The 15,421-nt window shown below is 49.7% G+C and overlaps 4 protein-coding genes across 4 annotated transcripts; 1 reads left to right on the forward strand and 3 right to left on the reverse strand.

The window, feature by feature from the left end:
• Nucleotides 1-33: 33 nt before the first annotated feature.
• MRS44_017440 (uncharacterized protein) lies at nucleotides 34-2,266 on the reverse strand (the record flags this gene model as incomplete). Its single annotated transcript, XM_065617815.1, has 3 exons — nucleotides 34-299; nucleotides 426-1,773; nucleotides 1,835-2,266. 3 exons carry the CDS (start codon nucleotides 2,264-2,266, stop codon nucleotides 34-36), a joined length of 2,046 nt encoding a protein of 681 aa, XP_065473887.1.
• Nucleotides 2,267-2,563: 297 nt separating this feature from the next.
• On the forward strand, nucleotides 2,564-4,211 carry MRS44_017441 (uncharacterized protein; the record flags this gene model as incomplete). The annotated part of the gene is made up of 6 exons (XM_065617816.1): nucleotides 2,564-2,575; nucleotides 2,714-2,739; nucleotides 2,792-2,833; nucleotides 2,882-2,936; nucleotides 3,108-3,775; nucleotides 3,884-4,211. The coding sequence occupies 6 exons, from the start codon at nucleotides 2,564-2,566 to the stop codon at nucleotides 4,209-4,211; spliced, it is 1,131 nt and encodes a 376-aa protein (XP_065473888.1).
• A 224-nt stretch (nucleotides 4,212-4,435) lies between these two features.
• Nucleotides 4,436-6,687, reverse strand: MRS44_017442 (uncharacterized protein; the record flags this gene model as incomplete). The annotated part of the gene is made up of 5 exons (XM_065617817.1): nucleotides 4,436-4,499; nucleotides 4,748-5,668; nucleotides 5,740-5,949; nucleotides 6,029-6,236; nucleotides 6,309-6,687. 5 exons carry the CDS (start codon nucleotides 6,685-6,687, stop codon nucleotides 4,436-4,438), a joined length of 1,782 nt encoding a protein of 593 aa, XP_065473889.1.
• A 2,711-nt stretch (nucleotides 6,688-9,398) lies between these two features.
• Nucleotides 9,399-10,688, reverse strand: MRS44_017443 (uncharacterized protein; the record flags this gene model as incomplete). The annotated part of the gene is made up of 1 exon (XM_046278046.2): nucleotides 9,399-10,688. One exon carries the CDS (start codon nucleotides 10,686-10,688, stop codon nucleotides 9,399-9,401), a length of 1,290 nt encoding a protein of 429 aa, XP_046123575.2.
• Nucleotides 10,689-15,421: the final 4,733 nt, after the last annotated feature.

A 15,421-nucleotide genomic window follows, 5' to 3' on the forward strand; every position in this document is an offset into this window, starting at 1 on the left:
AGCTATTCTTTTTGTAATAGCAATAACTATGTATTAAGCTAGGTCAAAATGAGCCAGGTCAATACCTTGAAAGAGATTCTCTGGTCCATGTAACCACAATTCTATCCCTTCCTCGCAAATCGGGTGGAATGGTTCTGTAAAGCTGTTGGTCGAGTCTGCAGCTTCACGTTGATCCTTTACCTTGCGCGTTTCGGCGATCTGGACCGTTGGTTCTTCGGGGCCACTGAATTCGCTCAGCATGATCAGGTCGGTGCGATTCTCCTTCGATGATGCCGTCAATGTGTCATCACTAGATCCTTCTGGTGGCTCATCGTGTCATGCGATAATGTCACATGAGATGTGCACCGTCCCGACGTTTGGAATGTTGAGTTGCAGCCCATACCCATCCCTTGAGTGTCTGTTGTGGGTGTCTCTCTGCGCCTCACCTGTAGACTCATGCTTGCTGAATGCTTGGTTCTCAACCTCCAATAAATTCCGAATCACTTCAGCGCTTCTCTTGGAGAGAATATCCTGAGAGGATTTATTGAAGTCATCCATATACTCCATCGCCTGTTCGATGAGAGCTCGATCACTAGGCCGCTGATGAGCGAGACTCTCCCCTTCATTGTTCTGGTGACTGTCGATATGCGCTAGCAGAAGGGTCATCGATGCTATAAGGGCAAAGAAGTCAATGGCTCGGCGATAAAAGGCCACGCTCTGGATACTGCGAAAGCTAATGAACCGCACCATCACCTCGCGACTAGAGTTCACGCAGGTCGTCGTGCTATCCCTCTGCTTAGAGCTGGCAGTCGAACGAAGCATATATGGTAAGTGAAGCTGGATAATTAGAAAGAGGTGAAATAGTTGGTTCGTCAGCCTTATCGTCTCTCCAAAGCCCTGAGCATCGTCCGAGATTCCAGACAAGTTCGGCATCAACCACCATCGAGGTGGCATCGACTGCGCTGCCCGTTGTATTTGTAGGTCAATGTTTCTTGTCTCTTGATCATAGTTTGTCTCCATGTCGTTCCGTTGGAGCAGCTTTGAGGCAATGACGCAATGCATGCGCTCTAGGCGGCCAACAGGATGTTCTTCCACCAGCAATGCCGTCTCGTCGCCCATTGTGCAGTCTGTGCTAGCCTGCGGAAGGCCAAGGAGCAAGCAGAGGAGTCTTTCTGTGTACAGGATTCGGAACCAAAAGAATCCGGTGTCAAGATTGTTGTGGGGATCGAGGGCTTTTGCCAAATGCTGACGTCGATGAATACCCATCAGCTGTGCGTCAGCTACCAGCCGGCGAAAGACAAGCCAGGAGCGCTGCAGATGACCGCCGTTGGCGAGCAGAACAGCTTCAAGCATGAGGCATTCGAGCTCTTCGACAAAGGCAGCGGGGCATGTCCTCGTCCCAACACGTGCAGCTGCTTTCATGAGTTGCTGGACAAGTGTCGCTGGCGGTGCTGACAGTTGACACGATACTTTTTGAGACTTTGGTTGAAGACTCTGGATATTGGTTGCCAATGTCAACATTCTTTTGGCCTTGAGAATTGGGTTTACTTCTGGGGCGTGAAGGTCTGGGACTTCCATGTGGAAGTTGTAGGGCTGGAGCTCGCTGTAAGGCAAGATCATGATATTCATAAAGTATCCGGATGTGCGGTCCATTGACTGGCTGACGCCAACAACGTCTCTGGGCGTCGGGAAGGCCTCGGAAGAGGTAACTTTGGCCGGTTGCCCAGAGCCATCAATGGGTTTGGTAGTCGGAATATCAAGACCTGAATGTGGTAACAGCGTATTGATACGCTCCTGTGAGGACTTATTCTCTGTAAGTCAGTTTCCTTTGATGGGATATTGGATATTGGCGTACCTGAGCCGTAATATGTGCGGCGGCATGCCGAACTCCGCCGTGGGTTCCAAGTTCTCCATCAAGCCTTTCAGCCCCGGGCTCGGCTTCACTCTCTGCCTTCCAATCATCGACCACATCAGGGCTAGTCTCAGCCATGGCCTCTTCTCTCACTATCTGTACCACCATCTTCCCTATCCTTGCAAAGTGTTCCCGCCTCCGTTCGCTGGACTGGCGGGCCTGCGATGTCTCCTCGGGATACTCCTGGCTCACGCAAGTTGAGCCCCGGCGTCTGCAGCCAATGCATACTGTGTCAGATGCATTCTCAAACGTGCAGCGGGCTTTGCGCCGCTTGCACTCCCAGCAGCTGCGGGTGCCTTTTCGGATGTTCCGACGCTTGGGTGGTGATGCATAGGTCGAAGGGGGGATGTGGCTCTTGCCCGCAGTGGAAGACATGACGGCAGTGACTGGAAAGGGACTTTCAGGGGGTAAGGCCAAGTCTGTCTCCGATGGTTTCCGATCGCGGCGGATGAGGTTGTGCCTGAGGGAAAGGGGGAGAAGAGTCGGTGATGCACTGATGGTGATGTTGAGTCTTCCGCCGCCGTCGGCGGAGATTTGAAAAGTGGGCCAATATTTAATCCGCCATGCCCGGCGGTGGTCAATAAGACTTGTCTACAATAAAAGCTATAGTCTGGCCAACTTTCAGGTACCTTGTGCTCTTTACCAGTGCTTCATAGCTTCTGAGCGGCGACAATGCGTGAGATCGTGAGTTGCTCAACCTTCTAGAGCTTGGGTTCTAGCTGCCATGATTATTCTGCTAACAATCCAAGATTCATCTACAGACAGGCCAATGCGTGGGTTCCATAAACACAGCACTACACTACCACTTGCTAACTTTTTCAGGGCAACCAAGTCGGATCTGCCTTTTGGTATTATTTGTCCGGCTTGTTCAAGTTGTATGGCCAAGCTGACTCGATACAGGCAAACCCTTCATAACGAACACGGTCTTGACAGCGACGGCGTGTAAGTGAACCCCGAAACATGGCTCTACTGTGTTGCTGACTCTGGAAGGTTTCGTGGTACGACCGACGTCCAGTCCGACCGTTTGTCAGTCTACTTTAGCGAAGTAAGTTATCTCTTCCCATATAAACCTCCCCTAACACCCCTCCCCCAGGCAGCCGGTCGTAAATACGTCCCCCGCGCAGTCCTCGTGGACCAAGAACCGGGTACAATGCACGCAATCCGTGCCGGCCCCAACGGCAAGCTCTTCCGTCCTGATAACTTCATCTCTGGCTAGTCCGGCGCCGGAAACAATTGGGCCAAGGGCCACTATACTGAAGGAGCCGAACTCATTGACCAAGTCCTCGACGTCGGCCGCCGTGAGACTGAAGCCTGCGACTGCCTGCAGGGGTTTCAGATCACGCACTCCCTCGGCGGCGGGACGGGAGCCAGGATGTGCACTCTCTTGATATCAAAAGTGCGCGAGGAATTTCCAGATAGGATGATGGCAACATTTTCTATCTTGCCCTCGCCGCGGGTCTCCGAGGTGGTTGTGGAACCATATAACGCTACCTTGTCTCTCCACCAGCTCGTTGAGAACTCGGATGAGACATTCTGCATTGATAACGAGGCTCTTTACGACATCTGCAAGAGAACACTTAAGCTTAGTGATCCGAGCTATGGGGACCTGAACCACCTGATCTCAGCGGTTATGTCCGGCCTCACGACCTGCCTTCGGTTCCCGGGCCAGTTGAACTCGGATTTGCGGAAGCTGGCCGTGAATATGGTCCCTTTTCCTCGCCTCCACTTCTTCACAGTGGGATTTGCCCCCCTCACGAGTCTTAGCAGCCGGTCATTCAGAGCCATCACCATCCCAGAGCTCACGCAACAACTCTTTGACCCGAAAAACGCCATGTCTGCGTCGGACTATCGGAACGGCCGCTTCCTGACTTGCTCGGCTATTTTGTAAGTGAACACACCTTCAAAAACCCTTATTTATGCTAATAAAATCATAAACCGAAGAAAGGTCAGCATAAATAAAGTCAAAGATCAAATCAGACAGACCCAAAACAGAAACTCGTCGTATTTCATTGAGTGGATCCCAAATAACATCCAAACGGCCCTTTGTTCTGTTCCGCCCTCCGGGTTGAACCTCTCTTCGACCTTTGTTGGCAACTCGACGGCTATACAGGAGCTTTTCAAGCGCATCGGGAGCCAATTTGCACTCATGTTTAGGAGAAAGGCGTTCCTTCATTGGTATACAGGGGAGGGGATGGACGAGATGGAATTCACTGAGGCTGAATCCAATATGAATGACCTGATTTCGGAATATCAGCAGTATCAAGAGGCCGAGGTGGGGGATGAAGAGTATGATGAAGAGGAGGAAATCTTTGAGGAATAATGGTGGGTTCAGACAAACCATACGTTGAACCGACGTCTTAAATGGGCACTCGCAGATATTTACTAGCTTAGCCTCCCTGGCACCTTGAATGAGTAATCTATCCCGGATATATGATTGTCAGTATGGAGAAGACAGATGTATGTTGGAGCGGAAAGATCACATTGGGAAACGTGGTTGTGTTGTGAGCTTCACTAGTAGCGTAGGTAGTCGACCAGAAACGGACTTCAGGTAATCATTTCAATACCATCTTGGGCAGTGAGCACCCTGGGAAAACGCTCGTCACAGATCCTAAACCAGTCACAAGTAGCCAAGATGATTGCTCTCGATAGAGATAGACGCACAAGGAAGATTCTGATTCATTAAAATAAGAGCAAAGTAGTCGGTGTTCCTTTCAGCAAAAATACCAATAGATCTTCTTCCATAACGGCCATGCCATCCGAGCCTCCCGTTCTTGGTCGCTCATTAGATGAACACGATAGTATCTCCGCCCTGTCGTTATATCTATCTCGTCCAGAGACACAAAACCCGTACGGTACCAGATCTTGTGGCCGAGATAGAAGACTACAACAATCGGAATTGCCATGGCTTGAAGAAAGACATTTTGCACAACGTCTGCCGTGGTCGAGTTCTTTTCAGCATCTATGGGGGAGAAAGCCATCCACACCTGTGAAAAAAGGATAAGAACATACCCAGCCAGGGCGAACCATGCGCCAGTTGTGCCGGATCGTGCCCTGAACGGCAACTGTTCCAGAGTGTGTGAGGCATGTGTCCAAGCGTTGCGGAAGCGAATATGCGTAAGACAAATGCTTCCCCATGTGAACAGCGTTGCAAGGGAGCTGACAGATAGAAGCCAGTCAAACACAACACCGTGAGCCTTGACTTCAGCTAGGAAAGCCAATAACCCGACAGCGCAAGAGAAAATGATAGCCACTAATGGGCGACCTTGCTTGTCCACATAGGCGAAGATGGCTGGGGCATGCGACTGATCGGCGAGAGCGGCCAGAGTTCGAGACGAACCAAAAACAGCCGAGTTACCCACACTTATCACGGCTATCAAGATAACCGCGTTCATAACGCTAGGCAAGACGGTAGTCCCGGCAGTCTCAATCGCCACTACGAAAGGACTCGCAGATGCATCTGCGATGCTGATTCCGCTGGTGATTCGAGGGTCGTCATATGCCACGAGCAGACTGACGAGCAACAGCGAGACGATATAGAAGATCGTGATGCGCCAGAATACCTGTTTGATGGCGCTCGGGATTGACTTTCGAGGGTTGACGGTTTCTGCCGCTGCTAATCCGATCAATTCGGTGCCGGTGAACGAGAAGCATGATGTGACAAGGACTGAACAGAAACCTTTGAACCCGTTGTTGAAGAGTCCCGGGTTCATCCAATAGCGGCCGCCGATATAACCACTTGTTGGCTCTCCACCAATGTTGATGACAATGGCAAGGAGACTAGATATGGGTTAGTTGTTGATATTCTCTGACATGCGACTCGGTCTCGAAAGAGAAGAGGAATGGCTTACATAAAACCGACTATCGCAGTGATTTTGATTATTGAAAAGATGAATTCCGCCTCGCCATAGGCTTTAACTCCGAAGAGATTAATTACGATAATGGCGACGAGGAATATTCCGACAAAAATCGACTGGCTAAGGTGCTCGTTCCAGTAGCCAATGGTGAAAGCGCCAGCGATGATCTCGAGAGGAAGTGTGAAGAGCCATTGAAGGCAGTAGCTGGTTCAGTTAGTACTCAAGGTATCGAAGCTGCTGCACTGAAGAGGTTTTCCTCAAGCACTCGGAGGAGCAGACTCACTTCCATCCCATGGCAAACCCCCAGGAAGGATCCAAGAATCTTGTTGAAAAGGCAGAGAATGAGCCCGCAATCGGAAAGATGACACTCAATTCAGCCAAAGACTGCATTGTGCAGTACTGCAGCATTCCGATGACGATGTAGGAGAGAAGCACGCTGCCAGGGCCACCCGCGTGAATAGCGCTGCCAGAAGTGACGAAGAGACCGGTTCCTTTCAAGAAGCATGTTAACATCGATAGTTAATTGAGAACCACAAGTCGTTCCCGAAGGAGAAGTGTCTCACCAATGGTGCCTCCAAACGCAATCATCTGCAAATGTCGCCCCTTCAACTCCCTCGCCAACGCTGATGTCGCCGTCCTTGCATTCGCAGCACGGATATCATAGTGTCGGTCTCCCGGAATCGTTGGTTTCTGCTCAGGTTGATATCCTTGGTCCCACTGCCTCTTCATCTTTCGGCGGTCGGCGCGTCGAAATCCATCGTACCATTCGCCCTGCTCCTTAGGCTCGTCCGACTTCGGCGCAGAAATGGCCCATGTCATGTTGTTCTCCTTGGCCCGTGCCGGCGATGATGCCATGTTTTTCATCTCGATAATCTCGACATCGCGTGTGAGGGCCACCTCGACCGTGATGTCGGTAGTCTTTGGCGATTTGTCATGTGACATCTGGAACCAAAGGTTCTTCTCTTCGCCCGTGGCTTGGAAAAACAAAAGAAGGAATTGTCAACAGTGTTTGAAAGAGTGGCTGCCAAGACGCCAAAGCCTTAGACTCGAAAAGCTTGAAAAACGGTTAGTTGATGGATTTTGGTACCATGAGCCGCATCGTCAAGGGAGAAACGATCGTCAGTCCTTTTGTCTGACAACGGGAATTCCCTCGAGATAAAATGAAGGGGGCGGAACAGCCGCGGCTCTTTTCTAGTGTGTCACAGGCTCTGATAGGGGCATCAGCCAATTCGGGCCATTCACCCGTGAACTAGTGGTCAGTACGCGAGCCCCCTGCGTCAAAGCACCCCTCGATCACGTCTTAACTAGTCCATATCTGGTCGTAGGACGGACCTCTCGGCGCTCAGCTGCGTGATTATCTGATCCACTCAACCCAAGTCAATCGGCAAGCCAAGATTTTGACAACCTTGGCGCTACGCTATTCGCCCGCGAAGGTTCCAGAGTGCAAGGATTGAGTGGTGAGTTTCCGTTATTGGCTCCCGAATGGCCACTTTAGGAAGGTCGATGGGTGCTGACGACAACCATCCTGACGCTCTCGCGTGGCAAAGAGAGGGGTAATCAGGGGCCGTTGGAACCGAGACCTGGGGTTATTACGGATGCATGTTACACATTCGTTGATAACGTGAATAAGCTTCTGGCTGTTATTGCCGCTGAGGTGTGACTGGCTAGAAACCTGGGGCATTGATTGTCGGCTCCGTTTGGGAACATGAGGCGTGTAGGGTAGTCGTGTGGAAATTGTGGTGGCGATTGAGACACACCTTCAACTCCTTTGCGAATGGCAGCTTCCAGGCATTGTATAAGCCCGGTCGCATGAAAGAGAATCTAGCAGCATGATAATTAAGTCGGGGGAGCAGGTGATATTAAAAAGTGGTGACTTCGTATTGCCTGGGATCAAGAGTTTCGAGGAGTGATCCTTACATGAGATGACCGAACAATCCAGCTACAGCACAAACCGGACACCGGGAGTTCTCAAATGAAAACAAGCAATTACCCAATGTGCCCATGCCAGACGATTCGACATTTTATTTACGTCAACAGATAGATGCAGCAGTTTTTAATACAGTTAGGAAGCTAAAGGACTACAAAACGCAGTTTGCTACCCACGTTGCTGAATTTACCAACGATCGCTGGAGCTTTACATCAATGTCTCTTCTGCACCTTCTCCTTGGCGAGAGATGTGTATCGACAACTAAAACGCTGGGCTTCGTTATTCGGTGATCCCCTCACCGTTCAGCTGGACCAGGAATGCTGCGGTTTCATGAGTGACCCTTCCCGCGTCCTCAAAATCTTTGACAAGCAGTCAAACGTCACATCTGGAAGATACCGCTGCTTGCACTCTTGGGTATTTTGTCAGACAAAACCCACCTTCTCTTACCTCCACCGGGGGGCAGTGACAAAGGAAAGATGTACGTATTGCAGTGTCTAAAGGACCGCAAAAGATGATATGAAACGGCAACAAAGGCGTTGGTGAAGATGATGACGATAACAATAACGAGGACCATGATGAAAATGATGATGAAGTCATCCTCGAGCTACTATGCACTGGCTTTTACACCAAAGGCATGTAGCACGTCCAAGCCCAGGTAGCAGTTCGAAGCCCAGCAGCTCGTCAACGATTTGGCGACCGATGATGAAACACAAGAGAGCTTACATGCACGTTCGTTAGTAGATGAATTTACTCGTGCTTTTGAGAACATATGAACCTTGAGTACCTTTATGGATGAATCATTCATGCTGGCTTGACTTCGTTTTACGAACTTGTTTTGACGATGATGTCTTCCGGGCAGAACTACGATTACGTCCGTTCCACGCAGGTGTTCTCGGCAACCTTGCCCAAGCTATTAAGCACAGCGCTCATGTCTCTGATTCTCTACACCCACTGAGAAACCTACCGCGGTTCTCATGGTGGCGCTAGATGCAACTCGAGTGTATGAGAGACAAAGCGACAGATGGGTGTATATTTAAACAGCCTACAGGTGGCTCTCAAATAGAATAGTAGGCTTGAATGAGCCTTTTACTCTCTTTGAACACTATAACCCCGGGGCATTTCCAGCGACTCTAGATGGTGCTTTGAGGAGGCTCGTACACTTGAGAAACAGAAACTGGTAGACGAATTTCATAATGACCGAGACGGGTTCCGAGGCAAGGTCGCCTAGCCCCAATAGTGCCATCCTGCACCCTAGCACACCTGCAGGTCTAGGATCCAGTAAACGAGGAACTATCGGGTGTAACTAGCGACAAGTGATTATCCACGCTCAAGGACGATGTCCACTTTACATATATACCTGCCATTGGCAGGGAGGTCCTCCGTTCAGGCCTATTTTAAGTGTTTGAACAGCTCATCACATGAAAGCAGATATCGAGCACTAGGGCTACCTCATCCCTGAAAACACTGTCGTGTGTATGAGACAGTACGTGTTATACTTTGCGTATGGGCTGTGACAGAACGGCCGCTGGTCGGGACCCGGCTTGTTGCGTTGCAGAACCAGGAATATAGAAGAGACCCGGAGCATTGTTGGAGATGTGATATATTCTAAACTGATCGAATATGTAGGTGGTACAGAAGCCAGGAGCAAGGGTCACCGCGGGAAGTGAACAAAGCCAGCACGCACAAAAGCTCTATATACTATGCTAATTATTTAATCCCCTGCACGTTATGGCCATGCCTGTAACTTTAAAGCCAAACTTTCAGCCATCTCGCCAATAACGCGAGTAATGCCTTCTTTACTGTTCGCCCTCCATGGACCATGGCCCCCATATGAAGAATGAATCTCTGTTAGATGCAATTCTTCAACGTTCGTCTCGTCTCGCAAAACAATTAGTACTTGACTCCACGCTTCAAAGTTCGGATCAGTGCCGTCCGAAGTCCATCTCACCCTGAGATTGACCGCCTGAAGCATACAAAAGGTCATTTTGACGGACCGAAGCGTTTCTCGGTGACGGCGGAAGAAGTCGATTATGTCTGTGTCCCTGCACTCCATGCAATGTAGCTCAAATGTCGTGAGTTTCGGGGCGTGAATGTAGGAAAGACTTGCGAACCGGAGCCTGTGCGTCATGAAGACCTGCAGGTGCGTAAGCCCGGGACACGCAGCTATGAGCTTCACGCTATCCTTCCATGCCTTGCCCCCATCGTGTGCCCAGCACGTGCAACTGGGCGACACAAGCACGAAATCGAGTCGGTTGACGTTGGACAGCTCTGATGAGTGATATTCAGAGAGACCGTGGCAGGCACTATCGGGGTCGCCTTGGGAGAAGATGTTCAGACGTCGGACCGGAACGTGACAATCCATGGCTAGCCCCATAACAACGCTGAGGATGAGGTCGAGCACTCCAGGGCCGCTCTCCTGGCTCGTCTGCGCGACATTTTGAGAGTTGATGAAGCTCTCCAGCTCTAGTCCCTGGTCAGGGCCACCCGCTCTTGTTGGAATGCAGATTTCGAGGCGTCGTGTGAGGGCCTTGAAGCCCCAAGGGAGACGAGTGTGCAGGTCAACTGTGCCAATGCTGGTGCAGTTTGTGAATCCTTTCAAGGCATCTGTCAGGGGTGGGATATTTATGTCGCCTTTTAGGAGTTCTTGCTGAGCCGAGTGGTAGGCTTGATAGGCCACGACGGCTGGTGTACGGTACCAGCTGCCTCCTCCGTCTTGCTCGTGTCCCAGGAGTGGTTGGAGCTCATCAGGGGGCACGAAGTACAAGGTTGAGATTTCCAGTGTGCGGACGGCTTTGCTGAGCATGGGGTGTTGCGATATCTGGTGTAGGGTTTTCAGGCTTTCTGGGAGGATCATGACGCAGCGAGACTCGAAGAAGCGCTGCGTGAAGAGAAGAAAAGTTCTTTCGTTGAGCTCACGGCATGTTTGGCGCACACGCAGGAGATCGCCTGGCTCGACCCAGCTACAGATCTGCTCAGTAAGTTCGGTTGGAAGTTGGAGGAAACTGATTGCTGCCATTGTTGTTGCTTGTGGTAAAGACAGGCTCAGGTCTTGGGTTTTCGCAGAGGTGCCTCCACATAGACAAGCACAATTTCACAGAGCATGGGTGGGTCGTCTGACTGTATCGAGAATTATGACTCATCTCCAAGGCTCGTTTCAGTTGCGTGGCGATGCAGTTCCGTAAGACCAGAATGTGGCTCAGCAGCCCCTTCGCCAATGGTTAGAGCAGTTCTCGACAGGGATGCCGTCATGTCGTCAGGCGACGCAACACGACCTTGTCTTGATCTGACTGACCTGATTCCACCCCGCTCAGCCGAGACAATTTGGCCTTTTCAAATGAGACCGCAGGCATGAAAGCTGGTCGTATCACCGGATCAGTGTGTTGAAAGAAGCAAGTCCTCTACAGCACTGAGCCCGGCTCTTGTCTTGGTCGGTCATATTGCCCTCTCAGTAAGACATGATGGTCTTGAGTGAGCCCTTCGCTAGCAATTGGCCAACGGGAATTACGGTGAAGCCTCCTTTGCCTGGTCTCGTCTCTCTCTAGGAGATTTTTAGGGTTAGGGTTAGGGTTATTACTATAAGTTGAAGACTCCATGGACCTGTGGACTCATGACGAGAGTGATATTATCGTCTTCCAGCCAAGGATCCTGAGACATACAGAGTTAACATTTCCCTTGGTGCCTTTGATATGTTGACAAGCGAGATTCATACGTCGCGATCTTCGCGGACAGGGAAGAAGTTGGAGATTCAATGTCTCTGGCTTCTGACACACCCTTGACACATTGGTAGATGAGATGGCAGAATTCATCGATAGGGTGATCGGCGGTCCAGTGCACCGGACTGGAGAGAGCACAGCTGGTATTGTGAGCATTCCCTTAGCAGCCAAACAACGCAGCAAGTTGAAGTCTCCAATCCTCATGTCATTGCCGCTGGTACTGAAGTAGGCCACTTGTGCAAGGGGAGTGAGTGATCGAGGCTTCGCTAACAGCAATAGTGGTGTACTCAAAACGATGTTATCCCAGCTGTATTCTAGTCAACCTGAGGCAATGCGTAAAATGGGTCTTGTTGGATGGCAGAGGTCGCGGCTAGTATCCAGGTTGAGCTCCGATCCAAACGCAAAAAACGCCGACGAGATAAGCAGATTTTCTGCCTGATTAACAAAATTGGTATGATGAAATGTTAGCCAAACACGGCTTGGAGGGGGCAGCATTGTACTGTGATTTATTTGTCGGGAATGTGAATGTTACAGTCCACTTGGAGGGCATCAATGTACCGACTTTGATATTGGCCTCACGGAATAGCATGGCTAGTCCCTTGAGCTTGAACCAGCAGATGACCGCAAGGATAAGGGGGTCCCGCCTGGCCAGTATTGGTAGCGTTGGACACATGCAGTACATAGACGAGTCCAAGAAGATAAGCGATGCGATTCTCAAATGGGTTAAGGCCGTACAGGGATAATTGCAACATTCGTCAACCGTACCTTACACGGCACCACCACTTGTCTTTTATGCTGAGGAGCCGGGAAAATAGTCCCCCCATCTGTAGGCAGTATTACATTCCAAGTCAGAATCCTATGCGGTCAAGGCGCGCTCACACTTCCCACCGCAGGGTTGAGCTTATGGAAGGAAAACTATACAGTCTACGCTGATCGATCATCGTCTACTAATAATACGTTTATATCATGGATACTTGTAATCTTTGCAGCTTGGCAAGACATGTTTGCTATCTAATTTGAGTAGACCGTGCGCCTACTCTCTCCACAACTTCTATACTCCCGCATCTGGCATCATGCCTCCATCATTTGGCAACCCCTTGAGGAAGTCTACTTTCAAGTCGTACAATCCCTGCCCACGCACATGATCACTCATACTCACAGCGTACACAATGTCCTGCTCACAGTCATAGTAGCTTCCCTTTAGGACGGTCCCTCGCCCAGCAGTGAGGAAAACGCAAGTTGTCAAAACTATCCATATCAAGCTCAAGTTGAATGCACCCGTTTGTGCATACAAGCGTGGCCTTTGCGGCCGCATAGTCAGCACTGAAAGGCAGAGTAACGGTGGCGGATCGCGAAGCGATGTCGATGATTATCCCGCAGCAGGCAGAAGCATATGGGCCGAATGCCTGGGCTACAGCGGATACTTTTGGTCAGTAGTTCTTTCACAAGTCCTGGTTTTTGATTTCTTACGGCCTTGAAGTTTAGGCCAATCATGTCCCAGAACTGGTCAAACATCTCCATGTGGACTGGGCGGCCGAGGGTACCTCTTTAGGGATCGGGGCAGATGGCATTAAATGGTTTTATATGAAGAATAGGGTTCATTATCTCATTGTTCCATGGCGATGCCAGGGTGACCAGATGCTAGGAAGGGCTAGGTAGGGTTTTAAACCATAGCCTGGCGGATTAAAGACCCTTTGCTCTCATATGTCATAACGCAGGTTCATGTTAACCCCTTCTCTTTGTGGGAGAATTATGCTCTTTCACTCTTAGCTCATAGGCTTGCTGCTGTGGAATGCGGCCTGTTCAACTCAAGTCGTCCCGCCCGCCATATTATCACAACGTGTCGAGAACAATGTGTCAAGACAGGAATTCATCAAGCCCCAAGTCGTAACCAATCATACGCCGTGGAGGACGAAAAGCGACTACATGCATGTCGATTCCAGATCTCCAGTGTGGTTTTACGTGTGGCATCAGAGATCTTGGAGCCAATTGAAATCAGCTGCTACCACTTACAGACCGAGTGAATGCCTCTCAGCAGCTGGGAAACCCAACTTAATTACCATCGTGGCGATTCCGACTCTATATTAAATTCATTCAATGCCTTTATTCTGACTGACTTAGTTACTGTGTTAATCAGCTTTGGCTTTATATTTGACATTGCCCGTCTCTAGCATGCATCGCAGTGCACCTGTTGGCGTTGCTTGGATGAATTTAATCCTCTGAGATAATGACCATGCGCGGTTCTCCTGTAATGAAAGTGCAAGATTCATGTTAATTGGCTTGGCAGGGGCTGACCATGCTGAATTCCCATTTTTGAACTTGAATCTGTCTCCCGCTGCCTATGGCTTCAGACGTCTACAAGTTATCGCCCAGGATCCCAATTCGTTACTCTCATACGACTATACTTACTGCACAACGATGCGTTGTCATCACACGGTTGCGTCTTTGGATTCTGGACCATCCCTAAATCCCGGATTGCCTCTAGGTCTTAAATCCCTCAAATTCCAGTCTGTCTCGGGATTTCACGTGGTCTCTGCTTTTCGTGGATTCTGGAGCTCTCAATTCCTAGAGTCTCTAGATTCTAGTTCACCTCAGAATTCCGGTTCGTGCCTACATACCAGGTTTCTGAGTTGTGGGCCATTTCTAGACTTCAGGTCACCTCGGAATTTTTACCCGGCTTTGATTCTAAGTTGTTTCTGCATTCCTGGTCGTCCCTAATTCCGGCGCCTTCCATCTATCCCGGGCCTTTAGTTCCGGAGCTCTTAATCCCAGGGCATCAGATCCCAGGCCATACCTAAATTTCTGAGTCGCCTCGATCCTCGATCAGCTCTGTATTCCCAATATGTAACACCACATGCCTTTCATAGCTGGCTGTTTCTTGACACTAACTTGGCAACATGGTCCAGTTCTGATTGAGACGCATTCCACAACCGACGCATCAATATCGCAGTGATCGGCTCAACATCAGTTGTTCTTATTTTCTTGGCAAGACAGATAATACAATACAGATACCAACCACTTTCACAACTTTCATAGACGCTGATCTTGGGCCTCGCAGCTATGCCCTGGCGCCAAATCATGCCCTCAAATCAAATTCTTCTTTTCACTTCCACCTGTTTATCTGTCACGCCCTACGTTACAGTATATAACGACAATCTCAAGTCTCTACAAGCGCCGAGAGTATCTCAAGGGCTCAACAATATGCCACAGCTGAATTTCTTCCGACAATATGACCATGAGGAATGTGACAAGGATGGCTAAACTCTCCTATTCTGCCAAACACCGATATTGCAACCGAATACACAGTCTCTCCCACCCTTATTCTCTCTTCTCGGCGTTTAATCTTGCCTCTAGACCTTGGTTTGATGATCAGCATGCTGTTATGAACCAGTGGGCATCTCAAAACGTTCCATGGCGCAGGGACCTTGGATAATCCACCCACTCCCTATTTCTTTCTATGTTAAAGCCTTCCTTGCGCAACCACAGCTTGTATCACTCCCTAAGCATTGTTCTATCCCATGTTGATTCTTGACATGTATATACCGTAGGCTCTGATATTTAATGTGTTCGTTGTTATAGTTAAAGCCAGGGCCTTGATGGGAGAATTGAGCTAGAAGACCGAAGGTCAATGTCAAAATTTGGAAAAACTGACATAGAAATAATTGCCCCAATTGAAGGCGAGCTTTCAAAAGCCAATGCACCATCTTCATTCTTCAGTGTCAAGTCTACTCTCTTAAGCGATTGGCCAAAGGCAACAGACCTAGTGACGAGCCACACAAGGCCTTGGCATTGTGAGAAGCCTGGCACGCTTGTTTGCAAGTACACGCATTGTTCGTAAAGCACATCTCATGCCAAGTCATCGATAAGCAGTCACATTTGCTATTGGCGGCATGGCTGCTCAGGGCTTGGACCATCGTATTGCTAAAAAACTCGGCGGTTCGCGGCGACAACTAATATGAAGATAGCGGGACAATACGTTAAGTCAATACCTGGGACACTCGTGAAACTTGGATGGGAGAGACTCTTTTCCGTGGGT

The sequence above is a fragment of the Fusarium solani genome (genome assembly GCF_023522795.1).
Source record: "Fusarium solani strain SB1 chromosome Unknown bctg00000013, whole genome shotgun sequence".
Classification (NCBI taxonomy): Eukaryota; Fungi; Ascomycota; class Sordariomycetes; order Hypocreales; family Nectriaceae; genus Fusarium; species Fusarium solani.